This window comes from Cottoperca gobio, chromosome 14, assembly GCF_900634415.1.
Source record: "Cottoperca gobio chromosome 14, fCotGob3.1, whole genome shotgun sequence".
Lineage (NCBI taxonomy): Eukaryota > Metazoa > Chordata > Actinopteri > Perciformes > Bovichtidae > Cottoperca > Cottoperca gobio.
Window position 1 is genome coordinate 13983267 of NC_041368.1, and position 21886 is coordinate 14005152.

Below are 21886 nucleotides of genomic sequence, written 5' to 3' on the forward strand. Positions count from 1 at the left end.
TACGTTATGTTTGTTCACGTAAAAGAAAATTGAGATGAAATAACAGTCTCTGTATAATTAAAATAGCCTCCAGAGAGAAACAGATGGGAAGAGGAGTGAAGAAAGAGAGACTTAAAAGTCACAAAGATGGAACTAAGCTAAGTGACTGAGATGCAGGAGGGAGTAACATGAAAGACTAAGTGCAGTATTAAATCATTAATACTTATATCTGTCCAGGTCCTCTCAAGACTGTATGAGGTAATCTTTTCATCACTCACACTGACATATTGTACATCTCATTAACCTTAATGATGCTTTTTCAATAACACTGCATTGGAATTAAAATCATCTTTACAAGTGGGAGATGATAAAAAACATAAATTACTGTTTGGAGACATTTCTTTCTGTTTTAATGTTGATTAGTTTTTTTAACTTTTGCTTAAAAATGCAGGAATCCATTCGGACATTGTCATATAAAATACAGTCATTTGTTTGCATTCAAAATAAAGGAACAGTCTTACAGTTGTTTTGCAGTTTATACCATCAGCATATTGACTGAACATGCACTGCCACTAGAGGGCAATAAGCACCAGCGTTATCATGCATCACTTTGAATGAATGTGCAGTCTGAGTTCAGCTTGGTGGGAGAAACAAACAAAACATTCTTGTGTTAATGACATTTTAACACCTTTAAACCCCACTGTCCTCCAAACTACAATGTGGTTAGTCAGCATTTCCTCATAAAATCAATGTGGCCTAAACCTGATTTTTCGTAGTTACTGTATTATTTCCCATTTGACACAAATAATGTTAAGGAGAGCTGCACTGTAATTATTATCACGAGTGAAAATAAATCTATAAACATATGTACATATAATACAGTGAAACTAGCTCATGAGGAAGTTAGGAAGCTGGTTTTCTGTCAATAATCCTGAGTGTCTACGATCTACTATAAGCAGGGAGAAAATAGGTCAAAGGTTATAAGTGGAAATGAACAGAAATGGTGCTTTTGAGACACCAAATATAAACACAAATATGCTCATACTGTATGCATCAACAGGTTAATGCTCAATTCTTCATCCTTGACAGTAATTTAGATAAGGGTGTTAAAGATTATCAGAATATGTGTAACACACAATATGTACATAACAGATAGAATAGTTCAATACTTTCCACAATACAGACGACACACATAATGTGGGACGAATGATGGAAATGATCTTGTGAGCAGCTTCTCTCCTAAAAGTGTACTTTGTTCATGTATAAAATCTCTGCTAGGGTGCACTTTCTTTAGACAGCACATAAAACATATTTAGGCAAATCTGGGAGGTTTGTTTTAGTGAGTCCATCCTGTATGCACCGTAGAAGAGCCGTGTCACTGTGGTCGGACAACCACAATGACAGCCTGACATATGAGCAGAAGGTAAACATGACACACTATGTCAAGTCTATTTATTGAGTTCTCTGGTGCAAAATGCTGTTTTGTGTTGAACTCTCCATAGAGAGGGCAGAACCAACACTGTCTGCAAGAGGTATCGTATACTGAATATTCCTATTAACACATAAAGAAACCTGTATAAAACTATTTCTTTTAATGAAATGAATGAAAGTACATATATATATATAATGATGAAGTGTTTTATCCTGAGGTAATGAATCAGTGAAGTATATTATAAATATAGAGACCATTGTTCCCTTTGATTTACTATTAAAGTTGTGTTTGTCTCAATGTTCAACATGCACCCTGGCTCTGTTGATTTGTAAGCAGGTACCTTTCAGCTTTAACCAGAAAACAAACTCTGATTAGTCATTTGCCAAGTGTGAAACATTTGCTACAGAAGGTCATCAGAGACTTATAATTGTTGTAAAAGTAAAAGGAATGGTTTAGGACGCCTGGAATGCAATTCTGACCACTCAATGTATGTTTTAAATTGAAAAGGCAGCAGGAGTTAATTAAAATGTGTGGTGATTACGACCTTCTCATTATAAATGTATCACAAGTATGCCACTGCATTGTTATGCAGGCTGTACTAAGTCCAAAGTCTGTGGTAATGTCTTTAGATACTGTATTATTCAGGGTGGGGACCATTTAATAACTAGTTTGACATCATAACCGACCCTATGGGTTTTTTGCTGAATGTGTATCTACAGCGAATGTTGACCATCTCCTGTGACTGTATTCCTTTTGGAGTCGGATGAAGCCTCATCAGACGACATTTACTTATCAAGGCCCACAAAACAATCAGAGAGCAAAGCCTGAGGCTGGAGTAGCAACCCTGGCTGTGAGAGGAGAGTGTCTATGTGAGTGGAGAAAGAGGACAGAGGGCAGTCAGGGGAGGTGTATTTGGTTAACACCTGGAGCTGCTCTGGCTGCAGGTTGGCTTCGTTGCAGACCCTCTGGCATAATGCAGAAACACTGTGACGTGTTTTCAACTTGAGCTGGCTCAGATGGCTCTTCTCCGTCATCAGTTTCTCCCTCTCTGTCTTCTGTGACATACACATGCAGTACACACAATCTAAATCAACATGTCTCTAAACCAGATCCTATTAAAAAAACGACTGATTTAAACAAAAACAAGTGTTTTTACCAGCTTGTTGATTTCACACTGCAGATTGTATATGCAGTCTAGTTTCCTCTTGCGGCAACGCTGAGCTGCGAGGCGGTTTTTGCTGCGGCGTCTCATATCGTGGACAAACTCCAGCTGTTCCGGAGTAAAGACCTGTTGCTTTAGCAGCTGTTGGAAGTCATTTCTGCTCAAATCCACAATCAACTCTACAGAGAATGGCAACTGCACCTGAGGACACCCACACAGGAAATAAAGGTTACACAAGAGAGTAAAGTGAGAGAGAATCTGCATCATTGGATGAGCACTCTCATTGACAGATGGAGCCAAAACCAATGCTTTATATATATATATATATATATATATATATATATATATATATACATACATATTTTGCATACATCACACTGTAGATGGCATGGGACTATGACTGTAGTACACATACTCCTGCTTTAAAGCAGCAGTATTGTTTGTATTGGTTTAGACAACCAAATCAAACCTGTTTCTACAAGAGCCACAAATTATCATTGTCAATGTGTATCTCTTGAGTTCAAAGAAAATGAAACTAATCATACAACATTCAATTAATTAAAATGCAGAAGATTAAATAAAAAAAATATTTAATGATCAAACATACGTGTGAAGCTTGAACAAAAGACAAAAAAAAGTAAAGTGAGGCAAACATCTAAATTAATATTGAGTTCAAATACTAAGTTACATTTTTACCACACTGTTAATTTTTAACTCAGAGTTAACTTTTATAAGAAGAGGTTGGGTGCTGGGTTATTGCTGCTGCCAATGTTTGACAGGAAATGACACACACCGGTGTATTGGAGCAGTATCCACTGTAGTGTTTTATCTAGGGTAAATAAAAGCTCTGTTTCTTCTCTGAAATGACCTCAGCTTTGTCTGCACACTCACTGCTCTGTTCACACTTTCTGGACAGTAACGGGAGAGATTCCTCAAAACTGTTGTTCGTGTCGACTGTAGTCATTGTTAACTCAAAGGGCTGAGCTGTCAAGTTCTTATGAATTGGACTCTGAGCTAATTAACATGACACATGCACGCAGGTTGCAACACACACAGGTAAACACACACACACACACACGCACACACACACACACACACACACAACATCTACTTGGTGAATAATTAACTTGGCACTAAAGTGATTCTCCTTTCTGTTCTATGAATGCAAGCTCATTTGCGACTGATATAATGTACCTAACACTCTTATCTAAAGCAAACATAGTGAATTAATCTGCAGGAAGAGTGAGCTTGCTGACGTTTATTGACGCAGATTCAGCACATGAACTTCACAGTTAGGTGGCAGCAGGACAGATATATATATATATATATATATATATATATATATACAGAACAGAACAGAGCAAATCTGCAGAATCTTAGCAGACTTGATTCATGGTTTAACAGCTCACCTGTCTGGCCCTCTCCCTTGTGTAGGACTCACTGTCTCCTTCTGTTTCTGTCTCTGACTCTCCATCCTCCCCTGAATTGAGCGATGACACACCTGACTGAGACGCCCCCTCACACTCAGACAGCTCTGCTCCCTTCCATGGACATTTGTTTTGGTCCAGATCCTGGAAAAAAAAACAGCTGGTGCTTGTGGAGCTGAGGTTGTAGAAATTCAGGCAGTCTAAAGATGTGCTCTGTGCCCGTCCACTCACTGTATCAGAGGAACTTCCTGCATCATGATGCTGGAAATTCAGCTGAGGAAAGCTCACATCGGACCCCAGCCGCTTGGCCAGGTCCTCGGCCACCTCCCTTTCCACGGTGCTCCTTTCTCTGCCATTATTTACTGACAAGGACGCTCTCGCCATGCTGCCTTTTTCTTGCCAGCCAGAATCTATCTCATCGTCTGCCATTTTCCACTCAGCTTCAACCTGTTCCTCTGTCTTTTCGTGAATGGATACAGGTGGTAGTGCACCAGACTCCCTTGTTTTCTTGCCCTCTGTAATGTCCATGACAAACCTTTTGTGCCCCAGTGCCCGAGTGATTGCAGGGGCCTCACCAAAGGTCTTCAGGGGGCAATGGTGCAATATTAACCCTGACGACCTCTCACCCAGCACTGTGCATGGCCCTGAGGAGACTGCCTTGACATTGGATCTGTCTGAAGAGCTGGCGTCTTCCTCCACATTAATCTCTCTTTCCTTCTTATTCCATTTTCTCGGCCTTTCATGCGTGTCTTTCTCAAGCATATCAATCCCCCCTCTGCCTCCGCCATACTCTGTTTTCTTGTCAGGTATTTCAGTTTTCCATGGCTCATCAGCCCCTCCTTTGCTCTGTCTGGTGGAATTTGAGGTTGAATTACCTTGAACTTCGACGTCAGTTTCATTTTTACTGTTAGCAATGCTGGAGCAGGGCGAGTAGGAGAGGTCACAGTAATCCCTGATTACTGTTGTTGGTTTGTTCAGACTTTTATCTGTGACACAATTTTCCTTCCCACAAGCCAACTGGAACTTGCGATACTTAGGACATTGCACAAAATTATCATTTGTCCCTTCAGCTTCAGGTGTAACAGTGCTTGTACAGTTCTGACTAAACATTTTGCTGTTCACTAATTTCTGACAGTGCCAAGTCACTTCCTGCGTAGATGTTGAGTCAGCAACTGGTTTTACGTCTTTCTCGTCCAACAACACATCGTCAGAGTCAATGTCTTCCTTTGATAATTGCCTCTTACATTTCTTCTTACAACAGGTGTTTCTCGGAACAGGAGCAGAGCCATTGCTGGAGAAGAACTTGGGGAGGAGGAAATCAAAGCATGCCTCGTCTAGGTCTCTGAAACCAAGAATGGAAGATGAGTTGCGTATTTCCAAGACATCGTCTTTCCCGAAGAGAAGTTTCGATGTGTAAGCAAACTTCAGCAAGGGTTCAAAGCCAGCAACTGTCACCTGTGAAAGAGGAGAAGTGACCTAAATGAGCACTTTCTATCTTCTAGTTTGTTCTTAAGGACAGCAATAGGTAATTCTATCATATTTTCTGTGAGATAATCAAGCACACAATACATAAGAAATAGAACTACTCTGATCACAAATGTTTAGCAAAATAAAGCCCAGGATTGTAGGACTTTACTGACACAGCAACTAATACATGTAACCAATAATCTAGTTTCTGCGGCTTTGCAGTTCCCAAGAAGCTGAATAGCAGAGGGTCCTCCCACTAAAGAATCTTGTTTATGCTAATTACATTTGTGAAGGAAACATAGTACTTGTGGAGTAATAGAAAAAGGAAAATTTTGTAATTAAAATAACCTTATTAATATGGCTAAGGCAACAGTTTTCTCTTGAAAACCAAACTGGTTATTTTTTTTTTTTCTTTAACTTCAGGACTATTCCTTAAGCCCCACTGGGAATATATTTAGTTTTACTCGGATGTTTTTTTACTGGAAACCATTAGGATCCACATTCATTTTTATGTTGATAAGAATGGTCATATATTGTGATAAAAGTAAATACATCTAATACAGTCAGCCTATTTACCATCAACACTTGTTGAGGAAATAAGACTTTCAGTCATTTTTCTCACTTCACTTTTACACAGGGTTGATGTTTGGCAGCACAGCTTGTGTGTTTCTACCCTCTACCTTTACATCATTGTGAGGTGACATCTCACCTCTTGTGGCAGAGTGATGACCGCTCCATGCTGAGTGAGGGAGGAGATCCTGTGTGTGAAGTACTCGCTGCAGGAAGCGAGCACTGAGCGGTGGGCTCTTAAACTCTGACCCTCCACCACCACAGTAACATCACAAAACATGTCCCGGCGACGCTGCTCGTCCAGGCAGCGCAGCACATGGGAGGAATGCACTGTAGACTCAAATGTAAACACAGACGAACGCGGGCCAGAGGTGGCCATCAGGGACATCTATATGTACACACACACACACACACACACACACACACACACCCACACACACACACACAAACACATGCTCTTATAGTTAACCATTTTCCCTCTATTAGGAAACTTAAAAAGTTATACATAAAAATAACAACAGAAACATTCCTACCTTACAAGGCTGACTTTATATATCCAAGTTTCTTAGAGAAGTCCCAGCTGCTGAGCAGACATAGTTATTTCTAAATGGAATGCCGTCCAACTAGTCTACGTTTCTCAGAAAGCCTTATCTTAACTCTGCTAGAAACTAAAAACTGAGCTTGACTCAGTCATATGGCCTGTGTGTGAGTATGTAAGAGGGAGGGAGAGATAGAGGGTGTGAAAGTGTGTGTGTGTGTGTGTGTGTGTGTGTGTGTGTGTGTGTGTGTGTGTGTGTGTGTGTGTGTGTGTGTGTGTGTGTGTGTGTGTGTGTGTGTGTGTGTGTGTGTGTGTGTGTGTGTGTGTGTGTGTGTGTGTGTGTGTGTGTGAGTATGTGTGTGTGTGTGTGTGTGTGTGTGTGTGTGTGTGTGTGTGTGTGTGTGTGTGTGTGTGTGAGTATGTCGCAACAACTCTGAGTGGAACTGAGCAAGCGCTGACTCATTCACTCCTGCTGATATGGGATGAGCAAGCAGTTTTCTCGTGCATACCAATCCCACCCTTAGATATGTCTGGTAAACTAACAAGCCTTTCCCAGAAAATCCTTTAATAGATTTACCCCGGAAACAATTCAGAGATTAAGTGTTTGGAATATAAACGCAGTGTTTGAACAAGTTGTACAAAAAAGAGAGGGTAAATACAAATGAAACGAGGATAAGGAGGATATCCAAAATGGTGGAACGAGATCTCCATTGATATCAGGTCAGCAGAAAGTCTTCACATCTTCCTTTGCAGACTTAAAATCCATCTATTTCGACTGAACCTTGGCCATTAATAATAAAATAATAATAATATATGTATATATACGTACATACATACAGAGGTCTACTGATCTCCCCCAAATGGGGTTTTTCTTTTTTACCCATTGCCAGACTTCACTCTCTTGTTTTTTGAATTGTCACTGTAACTAAGCCGGTTACATTAAACATTGTTGTTCTCTACCGTCCTCCAGGTCCTTTAGGGGAGTTTTTGGAGGAATTGGACATTCTCCTTTCTAACATTCCTGAAAATGGCCCTCAGCTTGTTCTTCTCGGTTAAGGCCCTGTCACACAGTGCCGTATGACAGAAACGTATGCTGGCGCATATGAAAATGAGCGTATACAACGTATATGAACGTATACAGAGCCTATTGATAGCGTATCACGTACTTATACAAAATGAATGGCCAACGTATTCGACGATACATAACGCATTCCTAGCATATTCTTTCGCCATATGGCGGAAACTATGCCGGTGTATACGAAATATCGGCAATACGCTGGTGTACGTTGTTGAACGCTGAGGCCGTGCAACGTTTTTTGAGCATGTTCAACAACGTACACCAGCGTATTTCCGATAATCCGGCATACGTTTCTGCCATACGGCACTGTGTGACAGGGCCTTAACTTCAGCATCCAGTCAGAGAAGTCAATAGACTCATGCTCTCTCCCTATGGCCGTCCCCACTACTCACAAAGCTGGCAACTAACATTGTTTTTTTTTTCTTCCATAGTTTTGTCCTCTTGTCTGATTGTTCTTATTGTTTGTTATTTCTGTATTTGTTGTAATTTGTGTTGTATCGGTTGTGATTGTACATTGTATTTTTCTAAATGTGTATGAATAAAACTAAATTTGATCCAAAAAAAAAGAAGCTGGCAACTACCTCGAACATCTCTGTAACCCTGCTTCATATCCTACTCTCTCCCCCTTTCTCAATCTAACAAACCTAACTCCCCGAATACTGTACCTGTCCGCAGTAACCTTCGCTCCCTCTCTCCCTCCTCTCTTGCCTGTCCTCTCAGCCATTCCTTCGCCTGACTCTCGTGCTTGCGAACTCTGCCACAGACACTCTCCTCTCTAATATGTCCTCCTCTCTGGACTCTCTCTGTCCTCTCACTTCACGGCAGGTTCGCCAGTCCCCTCCAGCTCCCTGGTTGGATGACCTGGTGCGTGCTGCCAGAACCATTCTAGGGGTAGCTAAAAGAAAGTGGTTGAAATCAAAACACGCTGACGACCTCCTTGTCTTTCAAACTCTTCTCTCCTCTTTCTCTTCCTCTATTTCTGAAGCAAAAAGCGCTTTCTTCCAATTTAAAATTCCATCTTCTTTCTCCAACCCCCAAAAACTGTACTCTATCTTCTCCACCCTCCTCAATCCTCCTTCTTTCCAAAATACTTGAGCGTACAGTCTTCAATCAACTCTCATCTTGCCTTCACCAGAACAACCTTCTTGATCTGCACCAATCTGGTTTCAAGGCATGCCACTCAACTGAGACTACCCTCCTCGCTGTCACTGAGGAACTTCACGCTGCTAGAGCATCCTCCCTCTCCTCTGTTGTTATCCCTCTGGACCTTTCTACTGCGTTTGACACAGTAAACCACCAGATCCTCCTTTACACCATTCAAGAACTGAAAGTCTCAGTCTCTGCTCTCTCCCTGCTCGAATCCTACCTAAAGGACTGCACCTACAGGGAAACTGGAGACGGGCTGTGGGACCCTTGTCAACTTACCACTGGGGTTCCTCAGGGCTCCGTCCTGGGACCCAGGTGGAGGCACAAATCTTTGCTTGTCTGGCTGACATCTCTCAGTGGATGGCCACACACCACTTGAAAGTGAACCTCGACAAGACTAAACGGTTGTTTTCCCAACTCAGACTGCAAGGAATCTGATTGTGACACTAGACGACCAACTGTTCTTCAATGCCAGCATTGCTGCAACAGCCCGTTCCTGCAGATACACTCTTTACAACATCAGGAGGATACGTCCCATACTGACCCAGAAGGCAACGCAGGATCTGCTCCAGAATGCAGCAGCCCGACTGGTCTTTAACCTAACCAAGTTCTCCCACACTACACCACTCTTCCGCTCCCTTCACTGGCCTACTGTGCTCACATCCAGACCATGTCAGACCCACATCAAACCATAGACTCCATCTCGCTCACTTCGCTCTGCATCGGCCAATCAGCTCGCTACTCCCTCACAGCGAGTGGTACCCAGATACCCCTCAAATAAAACCTGCCCGTTTGTTATGCTGGCTTCAAAATGGTGGAACAAGCTCCCCATTGACATCAGGTCAGCAGAAATTCTTCACACCTTCCATTGCAGACTGAAAACCCACCTTTAAAAAATAAAAAATATTTTTTCTTTGTACGTAGCACTAAATTGGTTGGCTTATTTGAATCTAAAGGTTGAATTTTTCTTATCGATTCTGTATGTTGTACATTGGTTTGGCTTATTTAAAGCTATTGTTCTGCACTTAAATGATAACACCTATTTGAAGCTAATGTACTTGCAAGATTCTTGTTGCAAATTAAATGTAATGTAATGTAATAGAGAAATAAAACGTTTTATATTTTCTCATTTATGCGTGTAGCACTTCAATTGGTTTGGCTTATTCAAAGTGAATGGTTTGACCTATTTGAATCTAATGTATTTGCAAGATTCTTGCTGTTCTGAGTTTGTCTCCTCATGGCGATTTGCACTTATTGTAAGTCGCTTTGAACAAAAGTGTCAGCTAAATGAAATGTAATGTGAATGTAATGTAATTTATTGTGTTAATCTAAGAGTTAATATTCCTCCACAGGTCTCATATCTTGTTTTTTTCCTCCAGGTAGCAGTAAATCTTTCAAAGAGATCAGTTCAAGTCTTCTTTGTCATGTGTTTATGTGCATGAGAGTCTTTGTCAGAGAGAGAAAGAGAGAGAATGCCTTCCTGGCAGATGTCCACAAAATGTAATTAAATAAAACAGCTGTAAAATACTATCAACACAATAGTATAGTTTAATATTTGTCCTCTTATTAATTTTAGATTTATTTTTATTTTATATATCTGTATGTATCTGTATCGGATGACTATTAGAGGCATGATTGCAGCCAGAAAAATCATGTAATGACTGCAAGTGAGTTTTGAAAAGTACACTTTCAAAGCCAGGGTGCCAGGCAGTAAAGTACAACAGAGTGGACTAATCATCACTATAAAGCACTGTTTCCCGTGTCACATGATTTGAAGGAGGAAGAGGGAAGGCTGCCAGAGTCAAACTGGCCAATCGGGTGACTGTTTCATAATTCCAGAATGAGCTAATCTCCTCGTGAACATAGAACAAAAATAAATCTAGTTCCCTTTTCTGTACGCACCGCATTATGGCCATAAAGCACACACCAAACACAACACTGGCTTTGAGAAATGAAACTAAGTAACTGATGCTGGTGTTAAAATAAAATGTGCTTTATTAATAGAAGAGGACGATAATCAACAGTTTATCTTGTTGTATACTGCCCCTTCTACAGGTGGATGAGACACGCTACATCAAACAAATGTACAATTCTTACAGTGTTGTGCCGCAGCAGATACTCATTGTGAAATGGATAATCACCCTTCTTCTTTTTCTGTTCCTCACAAATGGCTATAATTTCCTGATTTCTGACACTCTGTTAAACAAACATCTCATTTCCTTTTTATCACAACGGGAACTTGACGGGCAGGTGTCGGGGTGGGAGAGGGAGAGAAAGGGGAAACAATCCTCAAAATACAACATTTGGACCACATCATACCACCTTTGACTCCCTCCACAAACGTCAGGTAAAATATCTGAGTCTCCACAGGACCTGAGACAGATATCAGAATATCTGGTCACATTCACAGCAGCTGACATTGTGGTAATATATACTGTGAGGTATTGCAATGGCAACCAGGAAGGTTCTGCAAGATCACATAATAACACAACCCAGAAAAGTGCCCTTGTGTCATAGCTTGGTAGAATAGCTTCACACTGATGATGACAGTACGTCTCAAACAAATGACTCAGACATGAATAAGCACAGCGCCTTTCTGTGTAATTAGCTGATTCACTGACTGTAGTTGTGTCGAATGAGGACTAGCTGAGCCTTTATTTCTGCTTGGGTTCCCGTCCTGGCATCAGCTGGATGTTTGGAGGCCTCAGATTCTGCGGGAGGTCAGAGGTCACGAGGAGTCCTGCCTCGTTTGATTGGGTAAGCAGAGCCTCTCCAGCTGCTGAGCGCGCTCGTTGTGGACAGTCATCAAGGTGCGGTTCTCTTCTGTTAGACGCCGAAACTCTTCCTCTAGACGAGCGATCTCCATGGCAACCTTCTCATCCTCCACCAGCTCTGCCAGCAACTTACGCCTAAATAGAGTGAGATACAAAATTTAGCAGCAGGTTTTTTTTTAATCACATTAAAATGCATGAAACTGTATAGTATTTCTCCAAATTCTACAATCAATTAACTGTAGAGCCATTTGTTTATTTTTTATCACTTCCCACTTAATCTTTTTCAGTTGTGAAAGCTTGGAGACTTTCCCAGCATACAATTGACTGGAGGTAGGGAAACACCCAGTTAGTTCAGAGAAAGGCATATTTACAGACGATCACTCACATTCATACCTATGAGCAATTTAGATTCTCCAGCTGTCTTGTTTCTAAAATGTGGGGGGAAACCAGAGAAACCAAAATAAACATGGAAACAATGCAAACTTACAGGAAGGGCTGAGCTGGGGTAAAAACATTGATCCTGCTTGCTGTTGGGCAACAAAGCTAAGCGCTCTGCAATAAGTAAATAGATAATAATACAGAATAACACTCCATTTTTTTTTATGTGTAAGATTTGGTACAAACCTAAGTTACGAACATATTGGCTCGTGAAGCACAGCTACAGTGTAGAGCGTTATGTGCAACATCATTTCACCAAAGGTCAAAGATGAAGACAAAATTCTTTGTTTGGAATTTAAATGTTATATGTCTGACAAACGTTTCTCCACTCCAACTTAAATGTTGGTGTCTTGTAAGTCCATGTGGCCTGAGCACTTGTATGTGCATGACACAATACATAACATAAACTAACTGACTCTGGTTAAGGCAGGTAGACTTGACTTTGTCTAGCAAATAGTGATTTCACACTCTGGGAAGAGATCAGCATTTGGACTTTGAAAGGCAGCACACAAACACGTATATGTATGTGTACAACGTGCGTGTCATGGCCTCAAGCCAGGAAGTGTGTGAATGTCAGTGTTGTATTTCAGCATCAACAAAGAAGAAAAGGAGTCTCTATTCTACAATACAGGCTGTCTGTGGTGAAAACTTCTTTCCAACTCTTGTTAAAAGCACAATTGATTCAAACAAATATAACTAAGATTGATTTTTTTTTGTCTAGGGTTTGCCCCAGTATTGAAAGACTATATATTTGAGCGGGATGCTAGTGTTCTGTTTATTAGTGAGGCTGCTCTATTGTTTGCATTTGGATCACAAATAAAACATTTAAATATGGTTTAAAACAACATGTTTCTCATTTTTATTTAAATTAAGCTTTGGTAAAAATCACATTTACGTTAGAAGTAATATGGCAAACACAGAATGTCACATTTATATGGAGAAATTGATTATTGAGTCCAAAATGACCCATCATTACAATCAGCTTCTCATAATAATTCACCTGCTGATTACAATTAACTTTTCATTTGAAATATCTCTGTGTATGTTCAAAATCCACTTTCAGTTTTCACTCTCCAAGAGTTGCTAAGCATAACTTTTTTTTTTATATACTTTATGACACACAAGCGAAACACAAAGGGAAAGCATGTGGTTACTGCAATATATAATAATACAAAAGCTTTTACAGTGTTTTGGGTCTCTTGATTGTGTTCAACTGCAGTTAAAGTGCAGCTCTTTAAACCACAATGTGTTCAACTACAAGCTCAAAGATTAGTGATTCAGAAGCATTACTCCGTGCTGAGTTTTTTTTTTTAAAGCAAGTTGAAACCTGTTTGTGCATATGTATGCAGGAATGCTCGTTTGTGTGACAGTGAGAGGCTGAAAAAGGGGAAGAAGCATTTTTCGGTCCAAAAGAATGTATCTGGAAACCACAGAAGGCAGACTATATCCGATATAAATGGTAGAGAATCATTGTTTTCTTATTTGATGAAAAAGTAATATACTGTGACATTTGTTTATTTAGTCTTTTCTGTGTATCAACATTTGTTAAAAATAGAATATAAAGAAACAACATTTCAGTTTAAAAGATATCAACACATCTAATTTCACATACTTTACACGTTGGGTAATCATTTCAAAACTTCTAATACAGACACTAATGTTTTGAAGAAAAGTCATTTTTTTTACAACTCTTTCACAATTGGGACTATTGTAATCTGTTTGTCTCGTGATGGTACCCAGGGATCTTATCTACATTAGGCCTGCCAGTGTCTGAGTCAATGTTTCTATACACACTGAAAACTAAAACTAAAACTCATTTATTCTACTTTGAGAAAATAAACAGTTTTGTTACCCTTATGATTCAGTTCCCTTGCATTATAGGAGCGATCAAACTGAGAGCTTGGATAGTTATACGAGTTAAAATTCTCTATAAAGTGCTAAAGTATGAACTGGTTTGATTCTGACCAAAAGCAGACTGAGTGAATATTTGGAAAATCCCTCCGCCGTGTTTTAAAGTGTTGTTCCTGTTGTCATCCTTGCAACACTTCACTGTGCGTCTGAAACTCTCCTGTCTTTCTGCATGTAATTATATTGTAACAAAGTATTGTATCATGCATGTATGTCAATGGTCTTCAACAGAAATATATTCAAAGTTTAATTAATGAAGTATCAGTAACAGTGATATATTGTATTTTTGTATTTTTAGTATCGGTGTAAAAGCACTATCTGTGGTATTGCCTTCATTTCTGTCTAGTTGTGTCTCACTTTACTTTAAGTGTGAATCTGACTTTGTGTGTGTGTACGTGTCAGTGGATGTTGGCATGAGCGACAGTGTGAAAAGAGAGAACCAAGAGTTTCTACTGGCCTGACTCATCATGCTCTTATCTAAACTCAAGGCTATACTCATCCCATCAGAAATCTGCCTGCTGCTCTCTATTTAGGAGCTGCCAAGTGGTGTAAGTTGTGTGTGTGTGTGTGTGTGTGTGTGTGTGTGTGTGTGTGTGTGTGTGTGTGTGTGTGTGTGTGTGTGTGTGTGTGTGCGTAGGTGTGGTGGTGGGGTAACGGCAATGGCCTTGAAAATCCCACTGCTAAGACTACCCACAGCTGCTGAGGGCACAGGGGACATTGTGCACTGTGTGTGTGTGTGCGTGTGTGTGTGTGTGTGTGTGTGTGTGTGTGTGTGTGTGTGTGTGTGTGTGTGTGTGTGTGTGTGTGTGTGTCTGTGTGTTAGACACCCCTGTTTATGTGCAAGCATACACAGTACATATGTGCATTAAAGCATAGAGCAGGTCTTAATCAATTACACCTGACAAGTGTAATAGTTCCCCCGGCAAAGGGGCTACTTTCCCCAAGAATGATTCCGAAGCAGACAAAGAAAGCCAGTGTACAGCGTAACCTTCATGTTCTCACTCATTCATGTATACAACACACATGTGTGATCTTGTTTCTGATTAAAAAGTCATTATAAGAACAAAGAAACACATCTGAAATTAAAGTCTTTACATTACCAGCTGTTCAAATATAATCTTAAGGAAACTGCTCCCAGTAGATCATGTGCTAAAAACTGTATGAAAGCTATTAACATGTGCCATCTGGTGGACATGTTGATCCATTTTGATCCAGTCTTTCAGTACAAATGTTTGCATTTTTAGCAAAGGATGGATTAAATGGAAATGTAATAACTAAAACTAAATGTATGTTGCAAACATGCACTTTAGTTCTCCTTGAATCAATATTACTTTATCAGTAAGTGGATATTTCTTGTGACGGACATGCCATCTCTGGCCAAGAATACTACAGCTACATTAAATATTTTTCCTTCTGGTCCAAGCCGTGACACTGGACGTGATTTGAACACGCAAACTTCTGATCTGTAGTCACACAAGCTACCATTGCACCACAAGATCTCCCGTTTAATTGAGTTTTTTCTTTAAAGAAAAAGGACTTACTTGCGGTCCTCAATCACGGCGATCTCGTGTTTGACCTGGTGGAACCCTCTTGCCATCCTGCAGTGCTCCTTGTACACCTGAACGCTCTCAGAGACACACAGGGGGGGCACTGGCTGCAAGAGGTCAGAGAGAGATATGTGACATCAGAGAGATAAACCAAACCAAAAAGATTCAAATGAAAAACACATTATATCACACAAGCATCACTGTGTATTGTATGTTCTGCTGATATCACTACCGGTGAAACATGAGATAGCTCCGCATGAGGACAACAAGTGAGACCTAAACTGACTTGTCTCCACATTACTTGAATAAAATAAAGGCCTAAGAGTGGGAGACCTTTTGGTGCAATAGTAGCGTGCCTCTATTAGCCCAGGTGGTACAGTGTATGAAAGCTATTATTCATTGGCCTGTTACTACTGTCCTCATTTGATACTCGAAACCAATGCACTATGTGTAACCCTAGCACTGGCACTTGTTTAAGGATAATTCAATGACAACACTAATAGCAGCTTGAGCACACACAGTGAAGACATTGATTTACAGGGTTGATACACTTAACTCAAGCTTCTCCTGATGTAGCCTAAAGAATCAGGGTCTACCCTAAACAGAATAGTGCGACGGCATATTAAGGCAATTGTTGGTAAAAAAAAAATAAAAACACAATTATGCAGTCAGGCGAGGGGGGAAATATTCAGACAAAAAACTTTGAAGATACGAAGTGAAGCGATGTGTTACCTTGACAAAAAAAGACTCTCTTTAATTTGTGATTTAATTTTTGATTTGTTTCCCCCGCACATGTATCCCTTTATAATCTCAGAGAATATTCAGATTTCTTTTCCCCCAGCCGTAAAACAGAGCCAGGCATGAAATGCAAAATGCTAATAGCATAAGTGTATAGGGCAGGGTTTGGATTTTTTATTGTTATTCCTGACCAGCACTGTGGATTTAAAATCATTGCCATCTCTTGTATACTCTGCTTCTCCTCTCTTGTGCTGCTTTGACAATAATACTAGATGTGTGTTCAATGCAAAGTGATGCTACAGTATGTACTAGTATAGTAGTACTGTATACCTGTAGTCGCTGTTCAAGATCCGGGAAAGTCTGGGGGAGGTCCTCCACATCTTTTACATCTATTGAAACAAAACACATTATTTAGACATGAAACGACAGTATAATGATTGACATATAATGACATGACAGAATATTGTATATTTAACAATAACAAATAGACATACTATTTTGATGGTTTTGCATTACAGTGGTGGAAGTACTAGTAAAAGTAGCAGTAAACTGTAAAAATACTATGTTACAAGTAAAAGTCCTGCGAATGTTTACTTCAGTAAATGTATAGCAGTATCAGCAACACAATGTACCTAAAGCACCTCGAGTGAAAGTACTTAATATACAGAATGGTCCCTTTTAGAGTGTAGTGTTATTATATATCTGTAATGTATTGTAACATGTAAGGGACAACGTTGTTACTGGTTGATATTGTTGAGTATTCTAATCTATAACAAACCATCTGATGTATAATCATTATTGTTTTGTAGGAAATCTTAATATATAAAGTAACTAGTAACTATAGCTGTCAGACAAATGTAGTGAAGTATAAAGTAGCAAGAAATTAAAACAGTAAAGTACTTTCCACTACTTGTTTTCCTTCCTTCCATCTCAGTACAATTAGCCTGCAGAGATTTGAAAGTTGGAGAGAGACTATCTTGTAAAAGGTAGGTTTGAATCATGCGGTGATTCCACTGCATGCTGCAAATGCTTTGCAAATAATATTGGAAGAATTGCAGGAAGCTCTTACATTGGGATATGAGTAATAAAAGTGTTGCAGTAATAAGCTATGTCCTCGTGAAGTTTCTTAAATGAATAAGTGTTCTTTCTGCATTAAAAACATAAAAATGTTTATTGTGATGGATTACCGAGCTTCAGTTTTCTACAAGTTGATCGCGTGCCATAAATGTCAGCCGGAAAAGTAGGAATCCATTCTTATCCCATTTGAAAAGTATCCTCGACTTCACTTGATAAATCAAAACAATGCATCATGTCATCTTAGTTCAAAAATATATTTTCATTAACATTGTTTGCTGCATGTTGTTGATGTACAGCCAAGTGACTTGTCCTGCAGGCAGTAGCTTTAATGCCTTTCTCCGCCTCATAAAATAGCTTAAAATGAAACACTATAGGGGCCACTTATATGACACCACAACATAGCAACACGGTGCCACACTTATAAATGAGCCATGTCTTCTTACTGTACATCAGTAATGAGCTGCCACACTGAATGACATGCAGTGTAAGCACACAAACAGACAAACACAGTGGGCAGAAAGGACAGACAGGCCAGATGTATCGACAGAGAGGGATTCAGACAGACGGGCAGCCAGACAGACAGAAACAGACAGGTTGTCTGCACCAGCCTCTGCCTCGCCAGTAATGTCCCCCAGGAATTGTGGAACACATGTGGAGAATCCTGGGATGATGCAACCTTCTAAAAGCAGAAGTATCAGTGGGCTAGTCTGCAGCCACGGGGCCAATTATGATGTGGAATAAATACAGTTCTCATGCTTAGGATTGACACAGTGGTTATAACTATGTCTGGCATGAAGTCATGAAAGCTCTAGAGGATGATCCCTAGATGGAGCACAGGTCTCCCTGCTGAGAAACACGAGTTCAAAGAGGCAACAACAGGATCGTCTTGGGAATATCTAAAATTTGATTTTGGAGGGTAGGGTCAGATTGTGCTTGAGCAGCTCTGGAAGGTACAACTCAGTCTAAGACCAGGCCTATACGCATGCTACTAACTAAAGCCAGCCCTGAACAGTTACTTTGATACTTAAGAGTTTTTTGTTTTTTAAATAACCAGCGTAGCTAGACACCTTTTTTTATTGGAAAGCAAAGTGAAAATAAACTGAATCCACGCACGTTGATGGATGAGGTTAGAAGAAAAAGCAAGCTAGAAACAAAAGAACAGCAACACGAATGATTAGGAAATGAGAAAGTAATTCAGTAAGAGGACATGTTGCCGTTTGCAAATGACAAGCAGAATGTCATGGAGTTCAATGAATCATTGCTCAGAGTGGGATTTGAGTGTCGTTCCTGCTACAGCCCTTCATCTCACTTCCTAAGAGAAAGACAAGGGGGATCAGAGATGGGCGGAGTAGGACTGGAAGTGTTAACTGCTTATAAATATAGGCCAGTGTTCTAAAAGCTGAACAGTGAATCAGGCAGCGGGACACTGTTAGTATTAGAGCGGAAACCTGACTCTGCCATTTCATAGCTGCAGCTGCTGTCCCAGTGCCTGGCCTCACTGCAGTAAAACATCCTGAAAGACAGTACCTTGTCCCATAGGTAGGGTAGACCTTTGAGTTTTAATTGAATATTATAGAATTAAATAGTGCCGGTCACATAAAAAGGTTGTGCAATCGCCTGTGTGGTGCAAGCGCACAGCTGCGCACATGCATGCGTGGTTGGTTTTTAATATGCTGTGGTCCTACAGAAATAGAGGGAGCACCTGTCTCAGCTGCAGGGTATAAGAATGAACTCCGTTAAAGTGATAGGGTGTGAGGGAGGGAGGGAGGGAGGGTGGACGGGGGGCTGCTCGGGGCAGATTGTGGCTGGTCTGTTTTAGTAGGAGGAATGCAGTGCATGTATTCCACACATACTGGAAATGCAGTGAGAGTAGAGCTCCAAGCAACGTCTGGTGTTAAATGATCTTTTGATTAATAGGTGTAACTAAACTCAACATAATTTGTTACAGTCTTTTTTGAGATACACAGGTGTTTGTTTGTGAGGTAGCATGGCAGTGTGTGTGTGTGTGTGTGTGTGTGTGTGTGTGTGTGTGTGTGTGTGTGTGTGTGTGTGTGTGTGTGTGTGTGTGTGTGTGTGTGTGTGTGTGTCTGTGTGTGTGTGTGTGCGTACAGTTTGTATTTACCTGATGTGTCGTCGAGGCTGAAGGCGATTCTAACTTCAGATTTATCAGGAGACACTCTTCTGGTTGAGGTGATCATTTATCCCTTCATGAGGCCACAGGCACAAAACAAAGCTGTTAGCACGATCAAAAAGGATCTCATGGAAGACGAGCGATGATGTAATAATGAAACGATTAGTCGATCAACTGAAAACTGACTGATCTATTAATAATTTAAGAAATGTATTTCATAAAACACACTTTCCAGCTTCTTAAATGTGTTGACTTGCTGCTTTTCTCTGTTTCATGTGACTGTAAATCTCTGGGTCTCAAACTGTTGCCACCTTAGCTTCTGGGAATGTGAAGGGACATTTGTTCACTATTCTACAACAATTTATCAGCAGAATAATCAGTGGTTATAGTATGAGTACTAATTTGATATGTTGCCTATGTGGTGTCCAATCTGACATGAAAGACTAAGTAAACTGGGTTTTTTTTATTCCAACCTAGTACATCATTGTGATTTTAACTGAACACTGAACTCAGCAGGTGTTTTGTTCAGTTGGAATGATAGCCTCCTTTGATAAAGCATGTGATTAATCCACACCTAGGAAAGTATGGGGCCTTATGAACACACACACACACACACACACACACACACACACACACACACACACACACACACACACACACGTTTCATCATCCATTTAGAGTTGCGGTGGGATTAAATAATTAGGGAGCTTTGACAGACTGGCTCTGAGGTCTGGATTTTGGACTCCAGCGAAGGTACAGGCTTTTTATATCAGGGCTGCATTTGCCTGCTATAACCATGGTAAACCCTCTGTCTCACACAACATTTTTCCATGACCTTCTACACCAACAAAAAAGCCGTTTTTGTATTAATGTATCTCTCAGTTGAATAGAGAAGAAAGGTCACATGTTGAAGGATCAAAACACGCCTCATACAGTCAGAAATATGACAGTATTAGTAGGTGGACTAGCACAATAGTGCACATATTGTAGGCATATAATCCTCATAATGGTGGGGACTAGTTCATTCCATACATATGGAATATTTCCAGCATGCACAGGGTAGCTGAAAAGGACCCATCTGGGCCAACAGGTCATTGTTACCTGAAGCAGCACGAGCCCAACCCACGAAATTCTGGATAATAACGTTTAAAATGAGATGGCAGTGTACGTCCTCAATATTGATTCCCCGTCGGACCACCGCTGAGGTCTCTTCAGAAAAAGCACAAGTTGTCTCTCAGCCGCTGCATAGCAAGTATCTCTCAAATAGTTCCCTCTTGAGACTCTAACTATTTTCTTTTGTATTTAGAAGTTTTCCACCATAATCAAGGCGTCAGGCAGAGGGACTCTCCAGCAGCTTAAGTTTGCGTGGGCATGGGCATGACATCCACGGACTGCAGCCACGCGGCGAAGAGCAACACAACAGGGCGCAGGCAGTGGAGGAATGCCGTCTGCTGTCCCCCTGTGGCAGCCCAGGCCCAATTAAATGTCTCAGATGACATGACTTTAGCCCGCAAAAATGCCCATAGCTGCAGCACTGTTTTGAGTGACACGGTCATGCCGCTGGGATGGTCTTGAGCTTTGTAATAGCTTTGCAATGAGACAGTTGCTCAGAAAGAACATCTCATGTTATAATAGCTCTGGCGGAAGAAAATAGAGCAAGTCAGTTTATCTTTGGGGGTGGGGGGGGGGGGTCGTTTTAGCAATAAAGTGCAAGCCCACCTTAACACAGGTGTTAAGGGTAGCTGCAGTAGCTTGCATAGTAAAAATAAAAATAAAAAGTATGCGATGTGGAACACTGGCACAGTTACAAACTGTGTGTGTGGAGTTTGAGAGGTTTGGCATTTACCGGGAACTATGGGTCTATGATTTTTAAAAGGGACATTTAGGCACATGGTCAGTTTACAGTGAAAACTGTTGTATTGTGCTGTGTGTGGCTCTGTGGGAGCTTTCTAAAGTCTAAAAAAACATTCCCTGATTATTGATCTGAAAAGAATAACCTTGATTCAGGATTCAGATTAGATTATTTTTAACAGAAGGTGAGTTCCTATACCCACAGGGTGAGTTCCTGTAACCATACTACAGTACTATTTACTAGCCTTTGCCAGACAAATAGATTTAGTATGTCGCAATACATAGTGTTAAATGCACTGTGGCCAAAAATACCAGGATGGTTACAGCATCCGGTTGCATTTTGCAGTAGGCCTATGCATGACATAGTATGTCCCAACTGTATGCATACTGCATGCAACAGTACATACCTTTGTTAGGGCAGCTGCAGTACTTAGTACGAGTAAAAAGAAAACGTATGCGATTTGGAACGCAGCCACAGTTAGTGTGTGTAGTTTGAGAGATTGGGTATTTACGGTCTAACACTGTTGAGTTGCATCATGGGAAAAGTAGGATTCTGTGTTTTTGGAGTTTGATCCATACTAGGATATCTCTAGGATATATATATATATATATATATATATATA

General features: G+C 40.5%; 2 protein-coding genes across 5 annotated transcripts; both read right to left on the bottom strand.

The window, feature by feature from the left end:
• Positions 1 to 372: 372 nt before the first annotated feature.
• Positions 373 to 6708, bottom strand: bach1b (BTB and CNC homology 1, basic leucine zipper transcription factor 1 b). Of its 4 annotated transcripts, XM_029449067.1 has the most exons (6): positions 6571 to 6708; positions 6177 to 6425; positions 4232 to 5455; positions 3983 to 4144; positions 2568 to 2774; positions 373 to 2466 (listed from the first exon to the last, which is right to left on the bottom strand). In XM_029449067.1, exons 2-6 carry the CDS (start codon positions 6423 to 6425, stop codon positions 2197 to 2199), a joined length of 2112 nt encoding a protein of 703 aa, XP_029304927.1. In that variant the 5' UTR covers positions 6571 to 6708; the 3' UTR covers positions 373 to 2196. The 4 variants fall into 4 exon arrangements, with proteins under 4 accessions (XP_029304927.1, XP_029304926.1, XP_029304924.1 ...); XM_029449066.1 differs by having other exon boundaries at positions 373 to 2463; positions 3983 to 5455; XM_029449064.1 differs by having other exon boundaries at positions 3983 to 5455.
• A 4819-nt stretch (positions 6709 to 11527) lies between these two features.
• Positions 11528 to 19479, bottom strand: map3k7cl (map3k7 C-terminal like). Its single transcript, XM_029448738.1, has 4 exons — positions 19404 to 19479; positions 16535 to 16593; positions 15461 to 15573; positions 11528 to 11708 (listed from the first exon to the last, which is right to left on the bottom strand). Exons 1-4 carry the CDS (start codon positions 19477 to 19479, stop codon positions 11528 to 11530), a joined length of 429 nt encoding a protein of 142 aa, XP_029304598.1.
• Positions 19480 to 21886: the final 2407 nt, after the last annotated feature.